The sequence below is a fragment of the Dipodomys ordii genome, unplaced genomic scaffold (assembly GCF_000151885.1).
Source record: "Dipodomys ordii isolate 6190 unplaced genomic scaffold, Dord_2.0 Scaffold22, whole genome shotgun sequence".
Classification (NCBI taxonomy): Eukaryota; Metazoa; Chordata; class Mammalia; order Rodentia; family Heteromyidae; genus Dipodomys; species Dipodomys ordii.
In genome coordinates, this window is record NW_012267238.1 from 842529 (window position 1) to 867913 (window position 25385).

The window sequence follows — 25385 nt, forward strand, 5'->3', positions numbered from 1 at the left end:
ATAGCTGTGCTGGTAGCTTTAGTATGGTCTTGTTTGTGATCATTTGGGTAAATGCCCAAAAGTGGGATTGCTGGGTCATAGGAGAGTTCTATGTGAGGTCTTTTGAGGAACCTCCATACTATTTCCAAAGTGGTTGAACAAGTTTACGTTCCCACCAACAATGCAGTAGGGCTCCCAGACAAGCAGAAACGGTCAGATAAGTTGATGGTAGGCAAAATGAACCCTGGGATAAGGACTCAAATGTTTTTTCTTGCTTGCTATTGTTTCTAACATATTTATAAGATTTTTTTGTTGCTTTGTATGTCCTTCCCCCACGGTACAACCCTTGTTTTCACTGTATTTGATGTTGGTATAATTTGTGGAGGGGAAGGGAAAAAACAAATTGTTTAAATAGGGATACAGATAGACCCATTGCAACAATGAGATGTATAAGGTGTTATGTGTAGAAACAAACTTTACAACTCTGGGGCTGGGGGACGGGCGGGGAAGAGGGGGAAGATGGGAAGGGATAGGAAGGGGAAACAAAGGAGAAGGCAACAATGCTTGATTGATAAGAAATGTACTCATTACTTTGCTCATGTAATTGTAACCCTTCTGTAGGGTATTTTCACAATTAAAAAAAACAACTTGTGTACTTAATGCTTTACCTTGTGTAATGTCTCTTTTATTTTGTATTCATTATATATGTATATTGTAATATGCACATGCAAATCTATACCACAATCATTTTATTGAACTTTTATTTCCAATGGTTTTAATGTAATATATATAAACTATAACTGTACAATAACAGAATATATAATTATATACTGCAAACTGACATCTCTAGGAAAAAATAGAAGTGAAAGTAGAAACAAAAAATGAAGTGAAAGTAGAAGTTTGAATCACCCTACTTGTAGTAAATAACAATCCATTAGAGATAATTCATCAGAAAGACGGTGAACATGATCATCACCTCAGACAAAACAGACCTAACCATATAATTATAGAAGTTGGCAACAGCAGCAGAAAATGTCATCTTCAAAGTACATGTGAAACATTCTCCAGGACCGATCACACGTTAAGTCTCAAGTCTTAACACCTTTAAGAAGATTTAAATCATCTCAATTACTTTCCCAAACCCAAAGGAATGAAATTAAATGTCAATAAAAAATAGGAACTGGGGAAAACTCAGAAATGTAAGTCAAGTGACACATCTTGCCATTAGATAGAAAACAATCCCTTGGTGAAAAAGGAATCAAACAAATTAGAAAACTAAAAGGCACATCAGAAGCTAAAAAAATGCAGTACTAAGATAGAAGTATATGGTAATAAACAAACCCATTAGAAAAGAAAGCCATGTCTATGTGCTAAGAAGCACACAGAGTCACCCCTTCCATTATTCTATTGTGTTACTAACAGTAAATGTAGGATAATATTGTCTTTATCATTCTTGTCCAATCAATCCCACTTTTAATATAGCAAGTCTGTTTGTGTGATGTTTTTGCTTATAAATTACTTGGATGCATTTTTTAAATCTAAGCTAATTATCTGTGTGTGGGCGTGCATGTGTGTGTGTGTGTGTGTGTGTGTGTGTGTGTGTGTGTGTGTTTGATGACCAGATTATATGTTGTTATGCCTTGTTTTAGATTTTTTATTTAGTTTAGGAGTACAGGTTATTCTTGCTTCACAAACTTGTTTCACTAAGAGATAATTGCTTTTTTTATGTGTAGGAATTCAATTAATGACTCAAATAATTAAACACAGAATTTTGCCCTCAGGGTTTTATTTTTCTTCAATCATTTTAAATAAGACTTTCAAGAAAGACATAACTCCTGACTAATTTCAGAGAGACATGTCTTGCTCATTTTGTCTTAAGTAGTATTCTGTCTTTTCTCTCTTTAAACTGTGCTACATGTTAGAAATTCTGAGAGTAACTTGCATGCCAAATATTGCTCTGTTTTGTGTTTGGTTTTGTTTATCTTCTTTACGTTTCTTGATGCTTCACTTTACAATTTCGCAAAAACTTATATAAGTAAGAATTTGTACTTGTCCAACTCAAGAAAAGGAGCTATGAGCTTCCTCTCCCCTCATTGCAGTAAAGCTTGAGCTTATATGTCAATCAACTGATTCCCTCAAATAATCTTTAGATAGCAAAATGAGGTGAGATATGTTCAACATTAGGAGAGAAAACTCATATTTAACATCTAATATTTAGTGTTTCTTAGCGTGTTATCTTGAGTCAGGCTACCCTCTATGATCAAATCCACCTTCATGTTTTCTTTACATGGATTCTGAATTAGGCAAATAGTGAACTTTATCTCTCTGAATATGTTGTGCCAATAAAATGAAGACCTCTCAGGCCCTCTCTCGCACACACACATATGTACATACACATTTATACACACAATCACACTGAAATTACCATAAACTATTTTATGAGTTCACAACAGTATGATTTCAAGCCTGAATGGCATTTATCCATTAAAGTAATATGAGAATTGTCCATTTCTCACTCTGAAATGTAGCAGTGCCATTCTTTCTCGTCCATCATCTTAGTCAACAAGGACTATCAAAGTATTATATGAGAGAGATTAATATGATCATGGGATTCCATTGTCAAGATTTGAATGATAATAAGCACTGAGTGAGTGAGATTTGGAAGAATGCTGAAAACCTGGAAGACTAGGATCATGAAACCAGTGTTTAATCTTTGAGAAGAAAGTGCTGCATCAAAAGAATTTCTACCAAACTATACGGGGATGAAAAGTGGCTTCAAGATATCCCACAGGTTATCAGTGACTTTTTTCATTCCCAGGATTGCTTCACATTTTCAGAGAAAAATCCATATGACTAATATTTTATAACTAAAAGATGCCAAGAGAGCACGTTTCCTATATTAAACCCATTGGATTAAAACATTAATTCAGAATATAAAAAGATTAATCTGGTGTGTAAAATAGAACTCTATAATCTGATACGTACTTTCAAAACACAAGTGCTTACTTTACTAAAAGAAATACATATGAGAATTTGAGTCATGGTTAAAAGGTTGAGTGAGTCTCATGAGGTCAGCTGCAGAGACTTATGACATTAATTTAAACCTGTTTTCCTGTTCCTGCAATCTAGGATTGTTATTTAGCTATGATAAACCTGCAAGTCTTCCAATTCTATGACCTTATACTTTGAATCCTGAGCTGACTATTTTCTCAAAGACCATGACAAGTGCATTTAGAAGGAAAATGCAATTTTATACCTATTAAAAAATAAAGTTGTTAAATCCTGTCTCACCTGATCAAGCAATTCTACTCCTGTGCATTTACCCCCAAAAGATTACAAACCATGATACAATAAAACCACCACCACAACCATGGTTATTGCACCACTATTTACCATAGCCAAGGAATGGAATCAGTCTCGGTGCGCCTCAATGGAAAATTGGATCAAGAAAATGTAATATATATGTACATATATGTATATGTACATATATGTATATATACACACTAGGGAATTTTACCCATCCATTAGAAAGAATGATATTGTACCATTTGTAAAGGAATGGAAAGACTTGGAAACATTATGTTAAGTGGAGTAGCTCAGACCCTGAGAGGAGGCAAAAGATCCATGTTTTCCCTTATATGTGGAAGCTAGATTTAGTTTACAAACCCATAAGTAAATAGGTTGGGTGGTATGCAAGTGTGTACTAACTTATTAATAGTAGATTCAATGCAGATCTCGAATAGTGTAATTCCTTAGGCAAAATCAAAGTTCAGCCAAATAAAACACCAGAAAACAGATACTTGAAAGGGGTTGGGGCAAGGGGTTAGGTGTAGTAGAATGAAGAGGAGAAAAGTGAGAAAATGCAGATAAGAATCTAATGCATAATCTATAAAATTAAAAAGAGTAAGGGAAAGGAGGGAAGTAAGGGAGGGGAAGCATGGATAAGAATGTTGAAAGTGGGCTGGGAAGGTGGCTCAGTGGTAGAGTGCTTGCCTTGCATGCATGAGACCCTGGGTTCGATTCCTCAGCACCACAGAAGAAAAAAGAAAAAAGCCAGAAGTGGCGCTGTGGCTCAAGTGGTAGAGCGCTAGCCTTGAGCTGAAGAGCTGAGGGACAGCGCCCAGGCCTAGAGTTCAGGCCCCACAACTGGACCCCCCCCAAAAAAAAAGAATGTTGAAAGTAATGACATAGATCAAGATATATTGTATTCATAAATCATAAACTGCTTTGTTAAATGGCAGCTCCTTTTTACAACTTAAAGATAATAATAATAATAATAAATGAGGAGAAGATATGAGATTATAATGAGGGAAACTGAGAGGATTACTTAGGGTGTATTTGATGCTTATATGGAAGAGTCTCAGTGAAACTCCCCTTGTACAACTAACATGTCATTAAAATATTAATTAAAATAAATAAAGTCATTCTGAGGAACTGAGCCCATTTTCTTTCTCTATAATATGATTCCCAGGACATTTCTCAATTACTTTCCAATCTATTAACTTCTGTCCTTGAGCTGGAGAAGTAGCTCTGACATAATTTTTCCTCCCGAGACTTTGTAGTGAAAAAAAGAAGTGGTCCCAAGACAGGGAATGTAATAGTTAAGAGAGGTGACAGGTTGCAATACTTAGCCACATAAATGTGATGCTGATGAAGCACCTTGCTTTGAATGGAAAAAAGTATAACATCTTCCGATGCTTTCCTCAGGACATTTTCGCTTCCTTGAAGAACTATCTGCCCTGGGATATATTGTGGATTTGATTCTTTGGCTCTGCCCTTCCACAATGTTGTATGCCTACTAGAAGTTCCCACCCTTGACAGACTGGAAACACAACCAAATCTGTATCTGGGTGCATTTCTGTCTACACTTAAGATCCTACCTGTGCCTGAAGGAAAGTTTTCAGGTGAGAAGGATGGGTAAGAAATTATCACATTACTTATTTTATAATCCAGGAAGTGGACAAAAAAAGGTTAAGATGGAGGACTTACTATAGCTAATGTGAAATTACTGCTCTGTGGTAGGTAAGAGGTATTGAATGATATTCCCTCTGACAGGAGCGCAGTTCTTAGCCCCCAAACTGCTCAGAAAAATTCCAGGGTGCAATACTTTAGTCAACCTTGGACATATTATTAAACACCTTTGAGCACAACAAATTCTGGTAATTATATCATTTTGTATAACATTCTAGCAAAAGTATTTAAAAGGTCCCATATGTTGCAAGAGACTTGAGATACTTTGGGTTGCAGTAAAGTAAAATATGAACTGCCACTGCAGTCATGGACCACAATGACACAAAGTCAGATTCTCTTGAAAATTTTCTCTCCTAATACTTGAATTTTACTCACTAGGAGTCCATGAAAAATATAAAGGTGAGAGAGAAGAGACATTCATCATTAATTTCATCAGCTTCATCCATTTTAAGATTATACATACAGCAATGTCTTAGATACAAAACCACAAACAAACAATTAATAAAAAGACCACGAGGGATTTCAGTACATGGATTTTCACCACAGGCAATTGGATGACCATCACGTTACTAGGGTTTCTTTGTCTTTTTTAAGCATTTTTTCTTTTTCTTTTTATCTTTGTTTTTAACTGTAAAGGTGATATACACACAGGTTACAGTTACATCAGTCAGGTAACTAGCACATTTCCTTTTGATCAGTGTCATCCCTCCCTCATTTTCTTCCAGTTTTTTCCATCCCAACCTCCCTCCCCAACAAGCTGTAAAGTTCAATTCCAACACAGTGTCTACTGAGTATCACTGCTGAATTGGTTCACCCTTTGTCCCACACTTTCTGTGCTTCCCTTTCCCCTCCCCCAATCAGATAAACTTACATATAAGACAAAGGGTACAGAAATCAATCACTTCCCAGCTAGGCAAGCACTTTGCCACTGAGCCCCAACCCAGCCTTTCTGGTCCATTCTTAATCAAGCCTAGCTCCACTAGCAATACAAAGAACCACTTATGAGCTGCAGTGCTGCTAAATTATGCTTGTACATTTTTATAAGAATTCTTCCCTTTGGCACAGTTCTTTAAGCTATTTCAGTTACCTGCTATCAACTTTGGTCTCAAAATATTAGAATATCCCAGATATAAATCATTTAAAATTGAAAATAAATTTTTAATAGCATATTCGTGTAATTATTCTGTTTTATTGTTAGCTCTTGATAGCCTATTATTGTGTCTAATTTATCAATTCAATTCTATCAAATGAAAGTGTGTGTATATTTAAAACTATACATGTCATAAGATGGTTTTTCGAAGGAATCTGCAGATGGAGGAGGGTGAAAGGGGAGGGTAATTGAAGCAGTATGATTAGAGTGCATTATATACACATATAAAAATAAAATGACAAAGACCATTCAAATTATTTATAAAGGAGGAAGGAGAAGAAAAATGACTAATTCAAAAGGTGAATTTGATCAAATACATTATTGCATGGTGGACAAATTAACAATATAAAAGTCCTTTGTATATGTAGTACAAAAGTACATCCAGATAGAAAACAAAGTCCATCTAAAGCAAAAGTGACACTATGTGAACTCAGCAACAACATAATACCACAGGAAGAATTTGGTCCTTCTGTGGTGTTAAGCATCTTTGTTGTTGTAGGAATGAAATTCCCAAGCATGAAGGGAATTGTGATCCTCTCAAATGCATTTCATATTTACATGGAATCCAGTCATTCTTTCAGGTTTTTGTTTTGTTTTTTTGTTTGTTTTTGTATTTTTGTTGTGGGGCTTGAACTCAGGGCCTGAGTGCTGTCCCTGAGCTCTTTTTGTTCAAGGCTACCACTCTACCACTTGAGCCACAGCTCCACTTCCAGTTTTCTAGTGGTTAATTGGAGATAAGAGTCTCAGGGGAAAAAAAAGAGTCTCATGTACTTTCCTGCAGGGATTGGCTTGGAACCACAATTCTCAGATCTCAGCCTCCTGTGTCGCTAGGATTACAGGTGTGAGCCACCATGCCTGGCTAGACTTTCCGTTTTATGTGACCCATATTTATCATCAGAGAGCTAATCAAGGGCACCATGAGTAAATCTTCCCTTAATTCCCCAGGTCACCTTAGTTGCTCTGTGTATTTTACATCATCTTGTGTTATATCTAAACTCCAACACTTACTTTCTAAAATTATTTTTAAGTAGTTGTACAAAGGGGTTTCAATTCAACTTGTCAGTATGTGAGTGCAATGCATTTTGATCAGTCACCCCTTCCATCATTCTTTCCCCAGCCCAATCCACTCCCTTATAAGTACTTGAAAGTAGTCTGTATAAAATGCTGTACCTTTAGCACTAGTATTTTTCTTTAATTTATTGTTGGGACTTGTGGGCTGTGTGTTGGGAATGTGGCTCAGTGGTAGAGTGCTTGCCTTGCATGCATGAATCCCTGAGTTGGATTCCTCAGTACCACACATGAACAGAAACAGCAGGAAGTGGTGCTGTGGATCAAGTGGTAGAGCACTAACCTTGAGCAAAAGAAGCTCAGCAACAGTGCTCAGACCCTGAGTTCAAGCCCCAGGACACACACACAAACACACACGAACTGTGGGATGAAAAAAGAATAAATGAATTAGTCAAGCATAAATACAAGGAGTAACTAAGTATAACAAGCAGAAGATTAAAAACACAAAATATAGAGCCCCAAACACTGAAATGATTTTCGTTGTAATAGTGCAAACTTGAATCCTAATTTCCCATCTTTTGTTTACTCATGCAGGCTGCGGATTGCCCCATCAGCACGATGTCTGTCTTTAATTGTTCCTCCCTGTATCCCCGCTTCCTCCTGACAGGTTTCTCAGGCCTGGAGAGCAGATATGGCTTGATTTCACTTCCCATCTTCTTGGTTTATGCCACGTCAGTCACAGGGAACATCACAATCCTCTTCATCATCAGAACGGAGCCTTCTCTCCACCAACCCATGTACTACTTCCTATCCATGCTGGCGCTCACTGACCTGGGCCTGTCCATTACTACTTTGCCTACCATGTTCAGTGTCTTTTGGTTCCATGCCCAGGAGATTCCTTTCAATGCTTGTCTGGTCCAGATGTACTTCATTCATGTTTTCTCAATCATTGAGTCAGCTGTGCTCTTGGCCATGGCTTTTGATCGCTATGTCGCAATCCGAGAACCTCTGCGCTATGCGGCCATTCTAACCAATGGTGTCATCATAAGGATTGGATTAGCAATTGCTGGCAGGGCTTTGGCTCTGGTGTTTCCAGCTTCCTTTCTCCTGAAGAGACTTCAATATCGAGCTGTTAATGTTCTCTCCTACCCATTCTGCCTTCACCAGGATCTCATCAAAACAACTGTATCCAGCCGTCGGGTCAGCAGTATCTATGGGCTCATGGTGGTTATTTGGTCCATGGGTCTTGATTCGGTGCTGCTCCTCCTCTCCTACCTCCTCATCCTGGCCACAGTGCTGAGTATAGCTTCGAAGGCAGAGAGAGTGAAGGCCCTCAATACCTGCATTTCCCACATCTGTGCAGTACTCACCTTCTACACACCCATGATTGGATTATCCATGATCCGTCGCTATGGGCAGAACGCTTCCCCAATTGTCCATGTGCTCATGGCCAATGTGTACTTGCTGGTTCCACCGCTCATGAACCCTATTGTGTATAGTGTCAAAACCAGGCAGATTCGTGAAAGAATCCTCAAGAAATTCAGGAAACAGAAAGGTTAGGTGATATAGATTTTATAACACAACCTCCCCTCATTCCCTTTGTGAGAATTACTGTAGACGTTTATCTGTTAGTGATATTGTACTATTTTGCCTTTAAGATACCAACTCTTCAGTGTAAGTATAAGAAACATAAAAAAGGGAAACTTTCAATTGTTACAATTCTGAAGAAAGAAACAATTGAAGGATGACTTGATTATGCCATTTAGAGAGAATGCTTGGTATCTGGAAATGAGAATGGGGGATGTTACCCTTATCATCAAAGCAGTGGTGGATTCAGGACTCCTCAATGCCTAATGTCTGGGGGAAAAGCACACACAAGCACAACGCACGCACACATGCACACACACACACACACACACACACACACACACACACACTTCTGCTATAACATGAATACGTAGTTTAAGAAAAGAGATTGAGAACTGGGCGCTGGTGGCTCACGCCTGTAATCCTAGCTACTCAGAAGGCTGAGATCTGAGGATCACGGTTCAAAGCCAGCCAGGGCAGGAAAGTCCATGAGACTTTTATCTCCAATAAACCACTAGAAAACCGGAAGTGGTGCTGTGGCTCAAGCGACAGAGCGCTCGCTTTGAGCTGAAGAGCTGAGGGACAACGCCCAAGCCCAGAGTTCAAACCCCACGACAGACCAAAGAAAATTGGAAAACGGATTAATTCAACAAAGGATGCTTTTGATTCTTGTTTTTGACTCTTTTTTTTTTATTGTGAAAATACTGTACAGAGGGGTTACAATTACATGGGCAAGATAATGCGTACATTAATTATCAAGCATTGTAGCCTCCTCCTTTGTTTCCCCTTCCCATCCCTTCCCATCCTCCTCCCCGCCCCCATCCAATCCTCCTCACCCCTCCCCCCCATCAAAGTTGTAAAGTTTGTTTTTCGACATAACGACTTGTACATCTCATTGTTGCAATGGGCCCACCTGTATCCCTATTTAAACTATTTGTTTTTTCCCTTCCCTTCCACAAATTATACCAACATCAAATACAGTGAAAGCAGGGGTTATATGTGGGGAAGGGACATACAAAGCAACAAAGAAATAATTTTTCTTTCATGTTTTTGACTTTTGATTTCAGGCAGAATGGGATTGTTACAGGAGAAAATCTGTGTTGCCTGTTCAGGTATTCTTGATTGTAACCGGAAGGTTAGTGAAGTTTTCCTTTAGAAATAGGGACTCTCCTCTTAGGGTCCTTGATTTTGATCGCAGAATAAAAATTTCTGTATGTCATGTTGATAAGAAATGTAGCAGAGCTTCATTGAGTAACTTTATTGAGCAAGCAGACAAACAGATAAGCAGACAAACAGCAAAACAGAAGGGCAGGGGCACACTCTAACAGAGTGTCTGTCAGTGCTCTGGAGGGGGAGAGAAAGAGAGAGAGACACAAATCCTTGGCTGTTAGGGGTATTTATATGGTTAATACAGGGGTCTGGCTTCAAAGTTATGCAAAGCTACATGTTTCATCCTTGTTCTAATTACTGCTGTTCTTGCGTTCTGAGTTTCTGGATGTTTGGGATATTTCTTCCATAGAACATATACCTTTTCCCCCACACAGATAATAATGTAGATTCTGTAGATTTAAAAAATAAAGTAACTACTTTGCACATGAGATTGTGATAGTTTTGAAGTGATTTATTGATACAATTTTTAAAGATAAGGCAATAAATTTTTATGTCTTCAAAGTTATCTCATCATTTCACCACCTTTTATAATATAAATTATTTTTTCAGTCTAGGGAAAAAAAGAACTAAATATATAATGAATATTTTCTTTTCCTGCAAACAAGAATTAAAAACTCTTAACAATGCACTCATTTTAGAAGTAATGCTGAATTATATATATATGTATATATACACACACACACACACACATATATATATACTACATTAAAGTTGAAATCAACTTGAATACTGCCCCACATAGATCCTCCCCTATTTCTCCCCTATTTCTAAAATTAAATAGTTATTACAATTGGTTAGTTACAGATTCCCATACTATTGTAAGATAAAAAAATCAGACATATTTTTTTAGTTCTTCCAAAGGTAACAAATTGCAAGACTATGATATTATATGACAATCATGATGTGGGAAATAATACAATCAATCCATCTTATTCTGATTCCCCAGCTTTACAATGATCCACGTATTTAAGTTCTTTGGATTTTTATATAGGTTGTATACCCTGTCATGATCTAACAAGTTCTAATAGCACAGAATTCCTTCTAATTGTCATGTTATAGTCATATCTGTCTTATCTCCTATCCCTACCATAACCTTCTAGGCAAGTGCATCCTTAACTCACATACGCTTGGGTGCACATTACTGCTTCTAAACTGTGCAGCTACTGACCCCAGGAAATGATCAGAAGTCCCTGGTGGACTTTTCTATTTTGCTCAGGGCATGGCTCAAACAGAGACCCTTGGGATATTCTGTCCTTCACAAATACCATCTTAGGGATGCTCTCTCCTGGAGAGCACCAACCAAAAGGAGAAAATCTGTGTTGCCTGTTCAGGTATTCTTGAAAACACAGAAAGCAAGAATGGCTTACAATTTGGTAAGTTCACAATGCCTTCTCCAACCCATGGATAGATGGCACACAGAGAGAAGGAAAGAAGAAATGAAGAGGTATCATAAAGGAGCAGACAAGAGGGTCATTCATGACATGGACTTTTATGTTTATATGCTATAGCAAAAAGTCACTAAGGGCAATTTGCATTTCCATCTTTATAACTGTAAGGTCAGAGGCTTCAAACTAGGAAGTTCTGGGTAAAGTTCTACAATCATCTTTGTGACAAACAAGACAGACAGGGAGACAGAGAAACACAGAGACTCAGAGACAGAGACAGAGATGAATTAGAGTTGGCCTAATGCATTTCAGAGCATTGTTTTGTGCCAGGCAAATAAAATTGACCTTTTACTGAAGAGAGTAAACAATTCAGATGGGTTAACACTAAAAATATTCGTGCTACTCTCCAGAATTCACAACATTTTGTGAATATTCCGTGTTTGATATGTCATTTGATATGTATATTTAACACTTGAGACTTTTAATTATCTCTTTACTTGTGAAACTTACAATGTGGCTGAAAGATAAAATAGCTTCTGTAACCATGAAATATCCCCCAACCTTTTACCTAAAACTCCCAAAATATGTAGTGAACCTTGGGTTTCCTTAATTCACTAAGTATCTCATTGAAGACTTGTAGCATTTAAGGTAAGTTTAATTTTACTTTTATTGAAATTTAAAAGTCTTAGTGGTTATTTACTTATTTAAGGAACAGAATACAAAGATAACAAGTAAATAATCTCAAAATTGAACATATTTGTTTAATTCTTTTCAAAGTACCCTTAAATATGTACTAAAAGTGTTTTATCCCATATATAAATGTATGTGTGTGTGTGTGTGAGTGTGTGTGTGTGTGTGTGTGTGTGTGTGTGTGTGTGTGTGTGTGCCTTCACTAATGGGCTCACTGTCTAGAACTTAGACCAAAACCATAGATTGATAAACATTTCATTAACTTCATATAAAATATTCGGAAAAAACATTATTTTATTTATTCTTATTTCTCCATATTTGCCAATTATGTACTTTCTGGTATCTTAGGTCTACAAGAGGCCCCCTCGGTGCCTATTTTTATTATCTTTAAATTTTTCTTTTACACTGTTGTTAGCCCTTCTACATATGTATCTGAGAAATTACAAGCCCATCATTCATGTCATTTTATTTTTCTGACTCTTAAATGATTTAGAGTCTCCTATAAAACCAGGAAACAAGTAGGACAATGTCACCACAACTTCTGTGTTTACTCCTGGGACAACAGGAGTCATCTCATCCCCATATTTCTCTCTCTAAATTAAATATGTTCTCAGAACACCCAAGGCTTTCACACAAACACCTCTAAACAAAATCTTTCTGTTGACATGGACAATCTCTCTCTGTTTTGTACAGATTATGCATTTCAGTTCTTGATCAAAATTGACTCATTTCAACAAATGCTGTCATACTGTTTACTTTTGAAAAAGAATCCAATTTTAAGCAACCAAATACAGGAAGAGGAAGGGTTCGTGTGGCCTGGTTTTCTAGGTCAAAATATCAGTGGTGCTGTAAGCACTTCCTTCAGATTTAATGTATGTTGCTTCCTGCATGTGCTTTGGTCATTATGAGAATAGAGTGTCCTTTCTCGCCTGATTTCTTACTTATGTTCTTGCTTTTGTTTTCTCTTTGTTACTTTGACTAACTGATGAGTATTATGGGCCATTGGTCATTCATATGCATGAGGAAAATAAAACATTAATGTCCTGTGTACCACCTGAGTTTCATATAACACTCTTTGCCGATCATTACATGAAAACTTTGAAGATGCTCATATTGTCCAGGCATGATGGTATGTACTTGTGCTGCCCAGGCTGGTGTTGAGATCCTTCTTCAACCTCCTGTCCATTGAAAACGAAGAAGCACAAAAGATTATTAATCATTTCTCCACTTAGATGTAATTCAAATAATCTTTACAGCTCATTGAGCAATTTAAATATTTTTACAAAAAAAATCATGTACCTGTGGATTATTGTGTTCTGTATAGTTCTACTGAAGATTTTTCTTATTTTACAGTTTTTTCTTTGTTTATTGTGTTTAAGTAGTTGTACAAAGGAGTGCCATTTAACAAACTAGTTAATGACCATAACACATCTTGATCAATGTCATTCTTTCAACATTCTTATCCATCTCTCCCCTACTCACCACTTCCCTCACTCATCTTTAGTTTATAGGATATACATTGAACTCTTGACTGTATTTTCTCCCCCTTCTCTTCATTAGTCTATGCCTTTCCCCTACCCACCCCAACTCTTTCATGTGATTGCTTCTGGTGTTTATTTTGTTGAACTTTGACTTTACCTTTAAGAAATTATACTATTTGAGTTCTCCCTTGAATATACCATATTTCAGTAAAATTGTCAATCTCTCTCTCTCTCGCTCTCTCTCTCTCTATATATATACATACATATATCATGTACATATATGTACATACATATATCACTAAAGAATTATACTCTTGCTTTGAAAGCTCAGTTCTATGAAAGGGATAGATTCAAATTGATGAAGACTACAATGAGTAGCCAGCATACACAGACACACAGAGATTACCATGGCCACCACCTTTATAACAGATAGGTTAATATAAACATTAACTTCATATATTTGAAAATAAGAACTTACTATCTATAAGGATACAGCAAAAGATCAAGTACATGAAATAAAATACAGGATCAGTTTGAATTTTGAGTAATAAAACTAATTTATTCTCTTAAACTAAATTCCAGTTATAGAAGTGTAATTAGAATAGAGAATTTCAGTTATTTGTGAATAAGAATACTGATAAATTTGGGGATAATGAGTATGTAAAGAATGAAAGATTATAAAGTCTTAGTATCTTTTCTCCTTGAGATGGTTCTCCTAATAGAAGAAATTTGTGTTTATACTTGTTCAGACAATAAAACTTTATCAAGCTGTGAAAAAATCATATATTTATGTATTTACCCATCAGCGTAGGTGGTCAATATCTCTACATGTTTCTTTTCCCTAAGGAGTTACTGTTTCATTGTTACTTCAAAAAATAGACTTTTACTTTAGAATAGTTTTTGATGGACCATAATTTATGACGATAAAACAGAGTTTCTAACATGATGTCAACACTTAATTCCCCTGTTACCATATTAAAATGGAGGGAAAATATTACAATTCTAACAACTTAAAATGGTCAATTTGACAAAACTCCTATAGTACTATTAGTAAGACAATAGAGAATTCACTAATGCCTAAGCTTTATTCCTGGGTTAGTAGCTAATGTTGCCTTTTGTTCTAGCAACCTATCTACTTACCCCATTACTTTTCAATCATCTTGCCTCCTAAGGCAGCTCTAAACAGTAAGAACTTCTCACAATTTCCTTATTTTTTAATCACCTTGATAGTTTTTAGGCATGTTGACTAATATTTTATAAAATGTCTATAAATGTTTCTTAGCTTATTTTGTTTCTTGGTATCCTCATTTCTCTGAACCCTGTGGTAGAACTTGAGATGTAAGGTATTGCAGGAAGGCTACCAGGTCAAGAACAATTTCTCACCACATCACATCAGGGGCAATCAGCTAAAGCATGGCAGATCTTTTTTATAATATCTTGGTCAACAGGATGTGATTGTCTTGCTCTCTCCTCTAAATTTCCTATCATCTCTTCCTATTTGTTTCATAATTCTTTGGGAAGTTAGTCCCTATGTACAACTCAACACAAGTGGTGGAGCTTTGTGCTCCAGCTTCTGGAGGAAGCATCATGTACAAGAGATAAGTGGCATCCTTCCTCTTCGAGAACGTATTTCATCTCCCCTTGATCTTTTAACCATCACTTCTTTTTTTAGTTTTTTTTTTAGGTTTTTTATTGTAAAGATACTGTGCAGAGGGGTAACAGTTACATGAGTATGGTAATGAGTACATTTCTTATCTAGCATTGTTACCCCCCTTCCTTTGTTTATCCCCTACTATCCCTCCCCCCCACCTCCCCACCCCTCTCCAACTCCAGGAAGTAATGTAGAAAATCCCACAGTCTTTGTGCCATATAACTTACTAGGAAATTAATGATTCTGCTTTGATAATGAGATACCAAAGGTCAGACATGACTTCTTCTCTTTATCCCCAGTACAAGAAACCATCACCGTGACAGCTTAAGGCTTTCTGTGATGGGTCAGCATGCATCTGGCAAGGAGCACCGTCACCTGCAGCCACCAGCAAGATGGCCCTTTACAATGACACCCAGTACCACCCACCCACTTTCTTGCTGTTGGGAATCCCAGGGTTAGAAGGCAGCCACATCTGGATTGGATTTCCCTTCTGCGCTGTGTACCTCACTGCCTTGTCTGTGATCCAGAGTGACCAAAGTCTTCACCAGCCCATGTTCTACTTCCTGGCAATGCTGGCTACCATTGACCTGGGATTATCCACAGCCACTATTCCCAAGATGCTGGGCATATTCTGGTTTTGCCTCAAGGAGATAGTTTTTGGTGCTTGCCTCACTCAGATGTTTTTCATTCACATCTTTACTGGCATGGAGTCGGTTGTTCTTCTAGCCATGGCTTATGATCGCTATGTAGCCATTTGTAACCCTCTCCGTTACAGCACAATCCTCACTAACAAGGTTGTATTATTGATCGGTTTGGGGGTTATTGGGAGGTCGTTCCTCACCGTGTTTCCATTCGTATTTCTCATCTGGCGATTGCCCTTCTGTGGACATCATGTCATTCCACACACTTATTGTGAGCACATGGGCCTGGCTCGGCTTGCTTGTGCAAACATAAAGGTCAACATCATATATGGTCTTGGAACCATTGCTTTTCTGGGCTTTGACATCATAGCCATTGCTGTCTCCTATGTCCACATTCTCCGTGCTGTTTTTCGTCTGCCCTCACAGGAAGCGAGGCTCAAATCTCTGAGCACCTGCGGTTCCCATGTCTGCGTAATTTTGGCCTTTTATACCCCAGCTCTCTTCTCTTTTATGACGCATCGCTTTGGCAGAAATATTCCCCGATATATTCACATCCTTATGGCCAACTTGTATGTGGTTATTCCCCCAATGCTTAACCCTGTCATCTATGGCGTCAGAACCAAACAGATCAGAGAAAGGGTGTTGAGGATATTCATCCAGAAGTAAATGGCAAAAAGCTTGCCAAAATAGTGTTTTGTCTATGTGCTGAGTAATCTGATATTGGATATACAATAATAACTAAGCATGTTTGTTTATTTGTGCTATAAAATGCAGGAAGAGTATCTACATGTAAACAGGTAAACCAACATTCCATATGTATGACAAAATTTATATAATTAAAGATGTCTTTTGAAAAAGTTTCAAAGCATAACAAAAAAGGAAAGAGAGAGAACAGGATTTTGGTATAGTAAAGTATGTTAATTTTACATTCTAGATATGGTTGTACCATATTTGGGGAAGGCGACTTTTGATCAGCTATCAAGGTTTGAGTTATTTCATTTTTTCTTATATGATAATAAAAGTAGCAGCAATTAAAGCTCTAGGATGTTTTTTAATGAAATGATTTAAAGTCATTTCATGTCATATGATTAATACTAAATAAATATATTTATTAAATTGTATTTTCAACCAAGTGTCTTAATGATATATATAGATACATAGATGTATGTATATATCTATGTGTATGTATGTATCTATATATTTATGTGTAGTTTAATTCTATAATATATTCTTATAATTTTATTATGTATGATCATATAGATCTGTGTATATATATATGTATATATATATATATATTGTTTTGCACTAAATGCTTTCTGGTGAGTATAGTTTTAGCTTTTGGTGCAGAAGAATATATAATGTATATATGTGCATAATTGTGTTTGTCAGTGTGTATATATACATAAGGATTGCCTCCTATATTTTAGTCAATTGCCTATTGATATATTTAAAAACAAAATCAAAATTACTTCACAGATTTCAGTAAGTAAAAACTTAAAAAAGAATCAATACCTAAGATTTTTAATTTTAGAACAAATTACATTGATATTTATGTTATTTTTATATTTTTATAAAACTAGAACTGGAAAATAACTCTATAACATCTTACTTAAAATTAAAGACTTGGCTGTATGGCTTGGAAAAACATGTATTAAACCAATATGTTACTCTGCTCTCTATCCTCAAAATAAACCATTGGAACTGGGGGTAAATAAAGGAAGTGGGGAGAGAAGTTGGGAGGGGAAAACCTGGGAGAGAACGAAGGAGAGGGTGGGTGACCCTATTCAAAAGGAAATGTTCTCATTACCTGACTCATGGAACTGTAACCCCTCTGTACATCACCTTTACAATAAAGTTTATTCCCTATTGTCACAGTTTTTTTTTAAATTTCTGTTCCTTTCAACTTGTATATAAGTTTATCTGATTTGGGGAAGCAAAGGGGAAGCACAGAAATGGTGAGACAAAGGGTGAATTAATTGAACAGCGATACTCTCTAGACACTATTTTGGAAATGAACTGTACAACTTGGTGGTATGGGGACTATGAAGGCGACATGGGAGAAAACGAGGGAAGGGGTAACACTGCTCAAAAAGAAATGTCCTCATTACCTTACTTATGAAATGTCCTCATTACCTTACTTTATGTAACTGTAACCCTTCTGCACATCACCTTTGCAATAAAATTTAAATTAAAAAAAAAGAGGCAGGCTTGCTCTTGCTCCTTACCCCAATATTTATTCAACTATTTTTTTCATTCATAGAACCCTGAGACTTAGAATAAAAATAAATAAAATAAACAAAGGAGGAGGCTACAATGCTTGATAAGAAATGTACTCATTATCTTGCCCATGTAATTGTAACCCCTCTGTACAGTATTTTCACAATAAAAAAATTAAAATTAAAATAAATAAATAAAGGAAGAGGTGTCAATGTAAAAAAACAAAAGAAAAAGAAATGTACTCATTAGCTGATTTATGACATGGGAGTCCCTCTGTACAGTAACTTAACAATAATAATCAAATTATTAAAAAATAAATCATAGAACACAGCCTTCTCTCACACCATCCCTGACTTCATCAATGACCCTTTTTTTGTTTTCTTTGCAATCAATGCTCCCATGTGGCTTCTGTACCTTTTATATCTATAAAACACTCTCAGCCCATCTGTTTGTTAGGTTTAATTGACAGTATACTCAAATATCTCTACTACATTCTCATTTCAAATGTTCGCTCTCTTGCTCCACTCTCCATAATTATTTTAACAAGTGGACTATGTTATTCCTACCTTCTTAAACAACTTAGTTGTCCTGTAGAAGATGAGAAAGGAAACCAAGGAAGTCTCCTATGCTGTTGATTAGTTTACATTACTACTACTCCACCATGAACAAAGTAAACAGAAATGAAATTATGTATAATTTAGTAATGGCATATTAGGAAATTAGAATCGATTTTTTTCCACTAAAGTAGACTAGAAAACTCAGACAATATTGTCTGAAGGTAGGAACCAAAACTGTGAAGAACTGCAGGATCAAGTAATAAGGGATTGCTCTAGAAGGAAGGTTCTTCTCTAAGTTGAGACCATCAATTACAGAACAGGATCTGGGAAGATGAAGGCCTGAATAAACTTCATACATGTTTATTTGGCAATGAGGATTTACACTGGATATCAGATTCTTTCAGCTTAAGAGATTTTGAGATCCAATCTAGGTACTGTACTGAGCCATAAAAAGGTTAAAAAAAATGAGTTAAGGAGGAAATAGAAACAGCCAGATGCTGTAATGCCTAAAACAATGGTGAAGCTTAGTGTTTTTGTGTTCCATTGAAAATACACATAATTGAAGGAATAAAATATCCTGCTAAGTTCAAATAATATCTATATGCATATTTTGGACATTGGTTCTTGTGTTTGACTTCAGGACATTGTACTTGCTTAGCAGATGCTCTTCCCTGGATTTGCTTTGTTTATGTATTTTAGTCTCACATTTTTGTCTGGAGGTGACGTTAGCAAAGAATCCTTCTATCTCTACATTTTACATAGTTGGGATCACAGGCATACACAACTATATCTGGCTTATTGGTTGAGGTGGAACCTTGCTGTGTTTTCCTGGGCTAACCTTGTATCCCAAACCCTCAATCTTTGCCTTCTGTATAACCAAGATTACATGTATGTGCCATCATGCCTAGCCTACATTTTTTTATATCCAGTAGGTAGAATGGTCTAAAACAAAACTGGTCAAACAAGAAAACAAAGCAATAGTCATTACAGTAATGATTGTGATGATGATAATAAAAACACACCAAAAAGAGAACAAATAGACAAGATGATTATATTAACACATCATATTTAGCAGACCAAATAAAAATAGTATTTTAAAATTATATATCTCAATACAGAAAATAAGAGAGTATAATTATTAGCAAATTCCTAAACAAAAAGGAACTATCAGGACTTGAAATGAAATGTCTTAAAAATAGAAAGACTTAAGAGAAATTAAATACAAATGCATAAGCAATCACTATAATAAAGGTAATTTTAAAAAGAAAAATAGTAATATGGCAGTGAGAAAAGTAGCATGAACGTTTAAAAATATTGACAAGTAATTTCAGAGACAGTGAAAAGATCATATACAACCATGACGTTGGAGATTAAATATAAAAGAGTATAATGCACCAAGCAAGGAAAATGTTTGATGAATAAATTACAAGAAATTTTGTAAAAAAATAATTGTAAAAATCAAGGATTCAACAATCAAAAAAGTCTTTTCAAAGACAAAACATCAGTGCAAACCAGGGAGCAGATCCATCCCTTTAAAACAATAAAAAGATTCCTAGTTGAAATATTGTAATGCAGAATGGAATAAAATAACATAACTAGCAGTCTGCTAAGAAAAAAATCAAATTCAGAATTTTATGGCCTCAAAATACCACTATAATCAATATGGACTGTAATTATTTTAAACAAGTAAACAGAAGAAATTCACCACCAAGAAATTACAACAAAGGAAGAATTTATGGTTACTCTGGACAGAAGTTAAATTGTTGTTCATGGCATTTTGATGATGTAGAAAGGAATGAGTAATGAAAGATAGTAACTATGTGGAAATATTGAAATAGATATTTTACGAATCAATAAGAAAATAAAAAAAGTTGAATATATAAGGATATATGTACATGTGTGGCAGCATATAAATCTGAATGTGGCTAAATAGACTAAATTTCTAAAGGATTTCTAAGTTCCTTTATTAGGAGAAAGGCAAAAGTATTATTTATATTACACTTGGCTAGTTAACAAAAATGCCCCAAGAAAATGGCTAAAGTTATAGTAAACATTTGTAAAGAATCAAGGCAGATCAGCTATGGTGTTATAATAACAGCAAAATCCCCATGGAAGATTGCTCTTATAAAATCCATAGCTCAGCTATCATTAAAAGACAATACATGTAAAGGGAGTAAATTATATAGAATCAATAACAATCTTATGTTAAATGTGCATAAATTTAGCAATACACTTACTCGAAAAATTTGGCAGATTGCCAGAAGAGAAATTTTATGCTACTTGAAAGGGAAGACAAATGTAAACTAAAAAATATTAAGACCAGGCAAAGAAGGATGGTGTTTACCAAGTTGAGTTTGCAGGCTCAGTTTAAACCTGGTAAACTTCATGAAATGAAGGAAAGTAGCAAATTACCACTTCATCCCAGCCTCCTGAAATATAACAACACTCAAAGAAAATCTACACAGTAATCTTGAGAGATCAAAGAAAGAGTCTCCTGAAACCAATTGTGACTGAGATGGATGCACTGAAATATGATGTAAAATATCTACCCGATGTTGAAAAATAAAGAACAGAGATACAATTTGCTAATGAGTTTTATAAGGGAACTGATGCTGAGAACTGGCAAAGGAAGCAGGTAGAAAATTGAGGCTTCTCTGATATAGCCTCACCTTGAAACTCAGTTTTCACCACAGGCCATTCTGCTGATGGGCCTTTCATCCTTGCCTATGGAACTTCATACTATATTTGGGCCTATTCTTTCCCCTTTCCTTGTATCTTCAATACAATCTTCTTCACGTTGTCATATATCTGCTTGGTTCTGACCCCATATATGACAGGATTGAGCATTGGTGGAACCACAACATAAAGATTGGCCAGGAGTATATGGATATAGCGGGGGACATTGCGACCAAAGCGATGGGTCATGAAGGAGAACAGGGCTGGCGTGTAGAAGGCAAGGATGACACAAACATGAGAACCACACGTGCTCAGGGACTTGAGCCGAGCTTCTTGAGATGGGAGCTGGAACACAATACGAAGTATCTGGATGTAAGAAAGTGCAATGGCTATGATGTCAAACACCATATTGCCTATGGCACATAAGCCATAAACAATATTGACCTTGATATTGGCACAGGATAGTCGGGCAAGTCCCATGTGTTCACAGTAGGTATGGGGAATGACATGATGCCCACAGAAGGGCAATCTCAAAATCAGAAATACAAATGGAGTGACAAAAATAATTGCCCTCACTAACACACCAACACCAATCCCAGAAACAACTCTGTTGGTGAGGATAGTACTGTATCGCAAAGGGTTGCAGATAGCAACATAGCGGTCATAAGCCATCGCCAGAAGGACAGCTGATTCCATTAGTGTGAATTTGTGGATGAAAAACATTTGGGTGAGGCAATCTTTAAAGAGAATCTCTCTGAGATTAATCCAGAAGATTCCAAGCATCTTAGGGATGGTAGCTGTGGAAAGGCCTAAGTCAATGGTGGCCAACATGGCCAGGAAGTAGAACATGGGCTGATGTAGACTGCTCTCAGCCTTGATCACCCACAACAGAGTGAAGTTCCCCATGAGTGCAATCATGTACACAGCACAGAAGGGAAAGCCCATCCAGATATGAAGAGTTTCTAGTCCTGGGATCCCCAGCAGCAAGAAGGAGGAGGGGTGAAATTGGGTCTCATTGTGAATGAGCATTGTGCTTGGGAATGTGTCTGTCCAGTCTCCAGAAGTGCATGCTCATCCAGTCTTCAGATTCTTAACATACATGTGGTTTGCTATAGCTGTGGAGTCCTGAAGATAAAACAAGGGATGTTATACACTTGTATACATTTTCTTAGGCTTGTGATCCTACTAGTTTGAATTTTGGTGTACACAAAGCTCTTTAGATAAGCGATATCTCAAAAATCTTTCCCTGGAGGGATTTTATACAGTGAGTAAAAATGAAATATTTTGGACAATGTAGCCTCACCTTCTTTCTTGGTAGCTTATCAAGAACCTCATCAACAATATTGTTCATTAATTACCGGCTTTAGTATTCTCTTCATTAGCTACCATCTTTTATCCATCAAAAATGAGATCTCTTAGAAGCTTGAATAAACCTGGATTTCTTCTAGCCCTACATATAATGCTGAAAATAAATTCCTTCTGATTAAATGCTAACATATATAACGTTTAAGGTAACACATGGGATGAGTAACACCTCTTCCATACATACAGGGGTTCATCAAATATTATGCCAAAACATTAACATCACTTTAAAGAACTTGATTTGTTAATATTTAATCATGCAATTGTAAAATAAGATAGGGGAGAAAGCCATTAATTGTTAATGAGCTTCCTTTAAGACTCAATTTGAAACAATGATTTTAAGATAATTAATTTTGCATATTTCTGAGTGATATAGCAATCAAGGACTTTTGAAAGATGTGCCAGAATTGTAAAGTTATTATAATGAAAGATCTGGGAAATTAAATGAAGTAAGAAGGTATTAAATGAAACTTGAAGAAGGAAGCTATTAAATGCAACTTGGAGGGATGAGCCAAATGACAAGAGAATTAAAGCAAGAACCTGAGACCCTGGTGACTGGCAGGATACTGAGGCAGTCCATACTGTTTTTCCTCAGTGATACCAGGGCAACAGAATTTTGAATACCACTGAAAGGTCTGCTGGTTGTTAAATGGAGGAGTAAAAGTAGGATTCACTCTTGAAAGCAGAATTTTCTATGAATTTTGTGAGTGGAGAGCAATTTAGAATCAACAAAAGATTTTTCATCTAGTGTGCTCATATGTAATACTTTCTCAATTACTAGACTTTTTGTTTGTGTGCTGATCCAGGGGCTTGAACTCAGGGCCTGGGTTTTATCTCTGAGTTTTTGTGCTCAAGGTTAGTGCTCTTCCACTTGAGCCACAGATCTACTTTGGGCTTTTTGGTGGGTAATTGGAGATAAGAGTCTCATGGACTTTGCTGTTCATGATCATCAAATCTCAGAGCTCAGATTATAGGTATGAACCACTGGTACCTTGTTTAGACTACATGTATTTACTTTTGGTAATAGATACATAACTGAAAAGTGATGGGTAAAATTAAGCTACCTATCAGCCTTCTTTACCACATTTTGTGGCTGATAGAAGGCTGATAGGTAGCTTAAGTTTACAAATAACCATATAATCCATGATTGCAAATAAAATGTGAGGAAAGTCTGTCTCCTGGATAACTTAGATTTATCTTGTAATACCTCAGAATCCAAGCATTAGATAATTATCCAGAAACTGTAATGAATAAACCACATGGAAGATAAAAACAGAAGAGAGGATGCACACAAAAAATAGAATACAAATAGGAAATATGGAGAAGTGAGCAATATTTTTCAGTTATACCTATTTTTATCCTCTTGTGGATATTATCATGTCTTAAAGATTGCTATGGAACATCATGGTTAAAGCCTAAGTACATGATCAATGGATACATGAAGTTGGGATAGGAAGGGTAATAACTGATGATATGATCTTCAGGAAAGATAAAAATCCTTTGTAGTAGAAAATTTATGGAGACATGAATGTTTCAAAAGAATTGTTAGTTATCTTGGTTCTTATCTTTGAAATCAAGAATGACTATGATCTTAGGTCTAAAATCACTTTGCTTTTATCACTCCTTTCCCAAGGTATTCATTCATTTGATGTTACCTTGGGAGCACCCTGATATTTTCTGCTTGACCCCATTCAGAGCTTATCCCTTCCTCTATTGTGCTCCTACAGGTTTTAATACCAATCTATACTACAGAACCATTACAATTAACACTCAAAGTAAAAGAACTATAGACCCATTTCTTTGATGAACATCAATGCGAAACTTCTCAACAAATTCTGGCCAGTCAACTTCAACAACCCATCAAAAAAAAAGATTATACACTATGATAAAACAGGATTCATTCCAGGAGTGCAAATCTGGTTCAATATACACAAGTCAATTAATGTAATTCATCACATCAATAGGTGCAAGGGCAGGAATCACATGATCATCTCAACAGATGCAGAAAAAGCACTTGACAAGATCAATACACATTTATGATGAAAGCTCTGGAGAAATTAGGAATCCGTAGAACATTCCTCAATATAATAAAGGCTGTATATAATAAACCGACAGCTTGCAGCATACTAAATGGCAAAAAGCTAAAACCACTTCGCCTAAAATTAGGAACAAGACAAGGATGTCCACTTTCTCCATTCCTCTTCAATATAGTATTAGAATTCCTAAGTATAACAATAAGACAAGAGTCAAACATAAAGGAGACCCAGATAGGGAAAAATGAAGTAAAACTCTCCCTCTTTGCAGATGACATGATCCTGTATTTAAAGAACCCCATGATTCCACTCCCAAATTATTTCAGCTGATCAGAAACTTTGGCAAAACCAGGCACCAGTGACTCACACCTGTAATCCTAGCTACTCAGGAGGCTGAGATCTGAGGATCATGTTTCTTGCCAGCCCGGGCAAGAAAGTCTATGAAACTCTTATCTCCAATTAACCAACAGAAAACTGGACATGGTGCTGTGGCTCAAGTGGTAGAGCGCTAGCCTTGAGCTAAAGAGCAGAGGAACAGTGCCCAGGCCCAGATTTCAAGATCCACAACGGACCCAAAGAAAAAAGAAAAGAAAAAAAAAGAAACTGGCAAATTAGCAGGGTATAAAATTAACCCTCAAAAATCAATGACTTACTTCATTTAATATATGGTTTTTCCCAAGTCTTTCCATTTCCTTACAAATGGGGTGGTATCATTCTTTCTTATGAAAGCATATGTGTGTGTGTGTGTGTGTGTGTGTGTGTGTAGCTATAGATATAGATATATAGATATAGATATAAGTGTTTTCTTGATCCATTCATCTACTGAG

General features: G+C 36.3%; 3 protein-coding genes across 3 annotated transcripts; 2 read left to right on the forward strand and 1 right to left on the reverse strand.

Moving 5' to 3' along the window:
• The first annotated feature begins 7726 nt into the window (after nt 1-7726).
• Nucleotides 7727-8668, forward strand: LOC105983905 (olfactory receptor 51G2-like). The gene has a single exon (XM_013013936.1). The coding sequence runs from the start codon at nt 7727-7729 to the stop codon at nt 8666-8668; it is 942 nt and encodes a 313-aa protein (XP_012869390.1).
• A 6796-nt stretch (nt 8669-15464) lies between these two features.
• On the forward strand, nt 15465-16379 carry LOC105983970 (olfactory receptor 52E2-like). The gene has a single exon (XM_013014010.1). It carries the CDS (start codon nt 15465-15467, stop codon nt 16377-16379), a length of 915 nt encoding a protein of 304 aa, XP_012869464.1.
• Nucleotides 16380-21238: 4859 nt separating this feature from the next.
• LOC105983969 (olfactory receptor 52E2-like) lies at nt 21239-22192 on the reverse strand. Its single transcript, XM_013014009.1, has one exon. The coding sequence runs from the start codon at nt 22190-22192 to the stop codon at nt 21239-21241; it is 954 nt and encodes a 317-aa protein (XP_012869463.1).
• Nucleotides 22193-25385: the final 3193 nt, after the last annotated feature.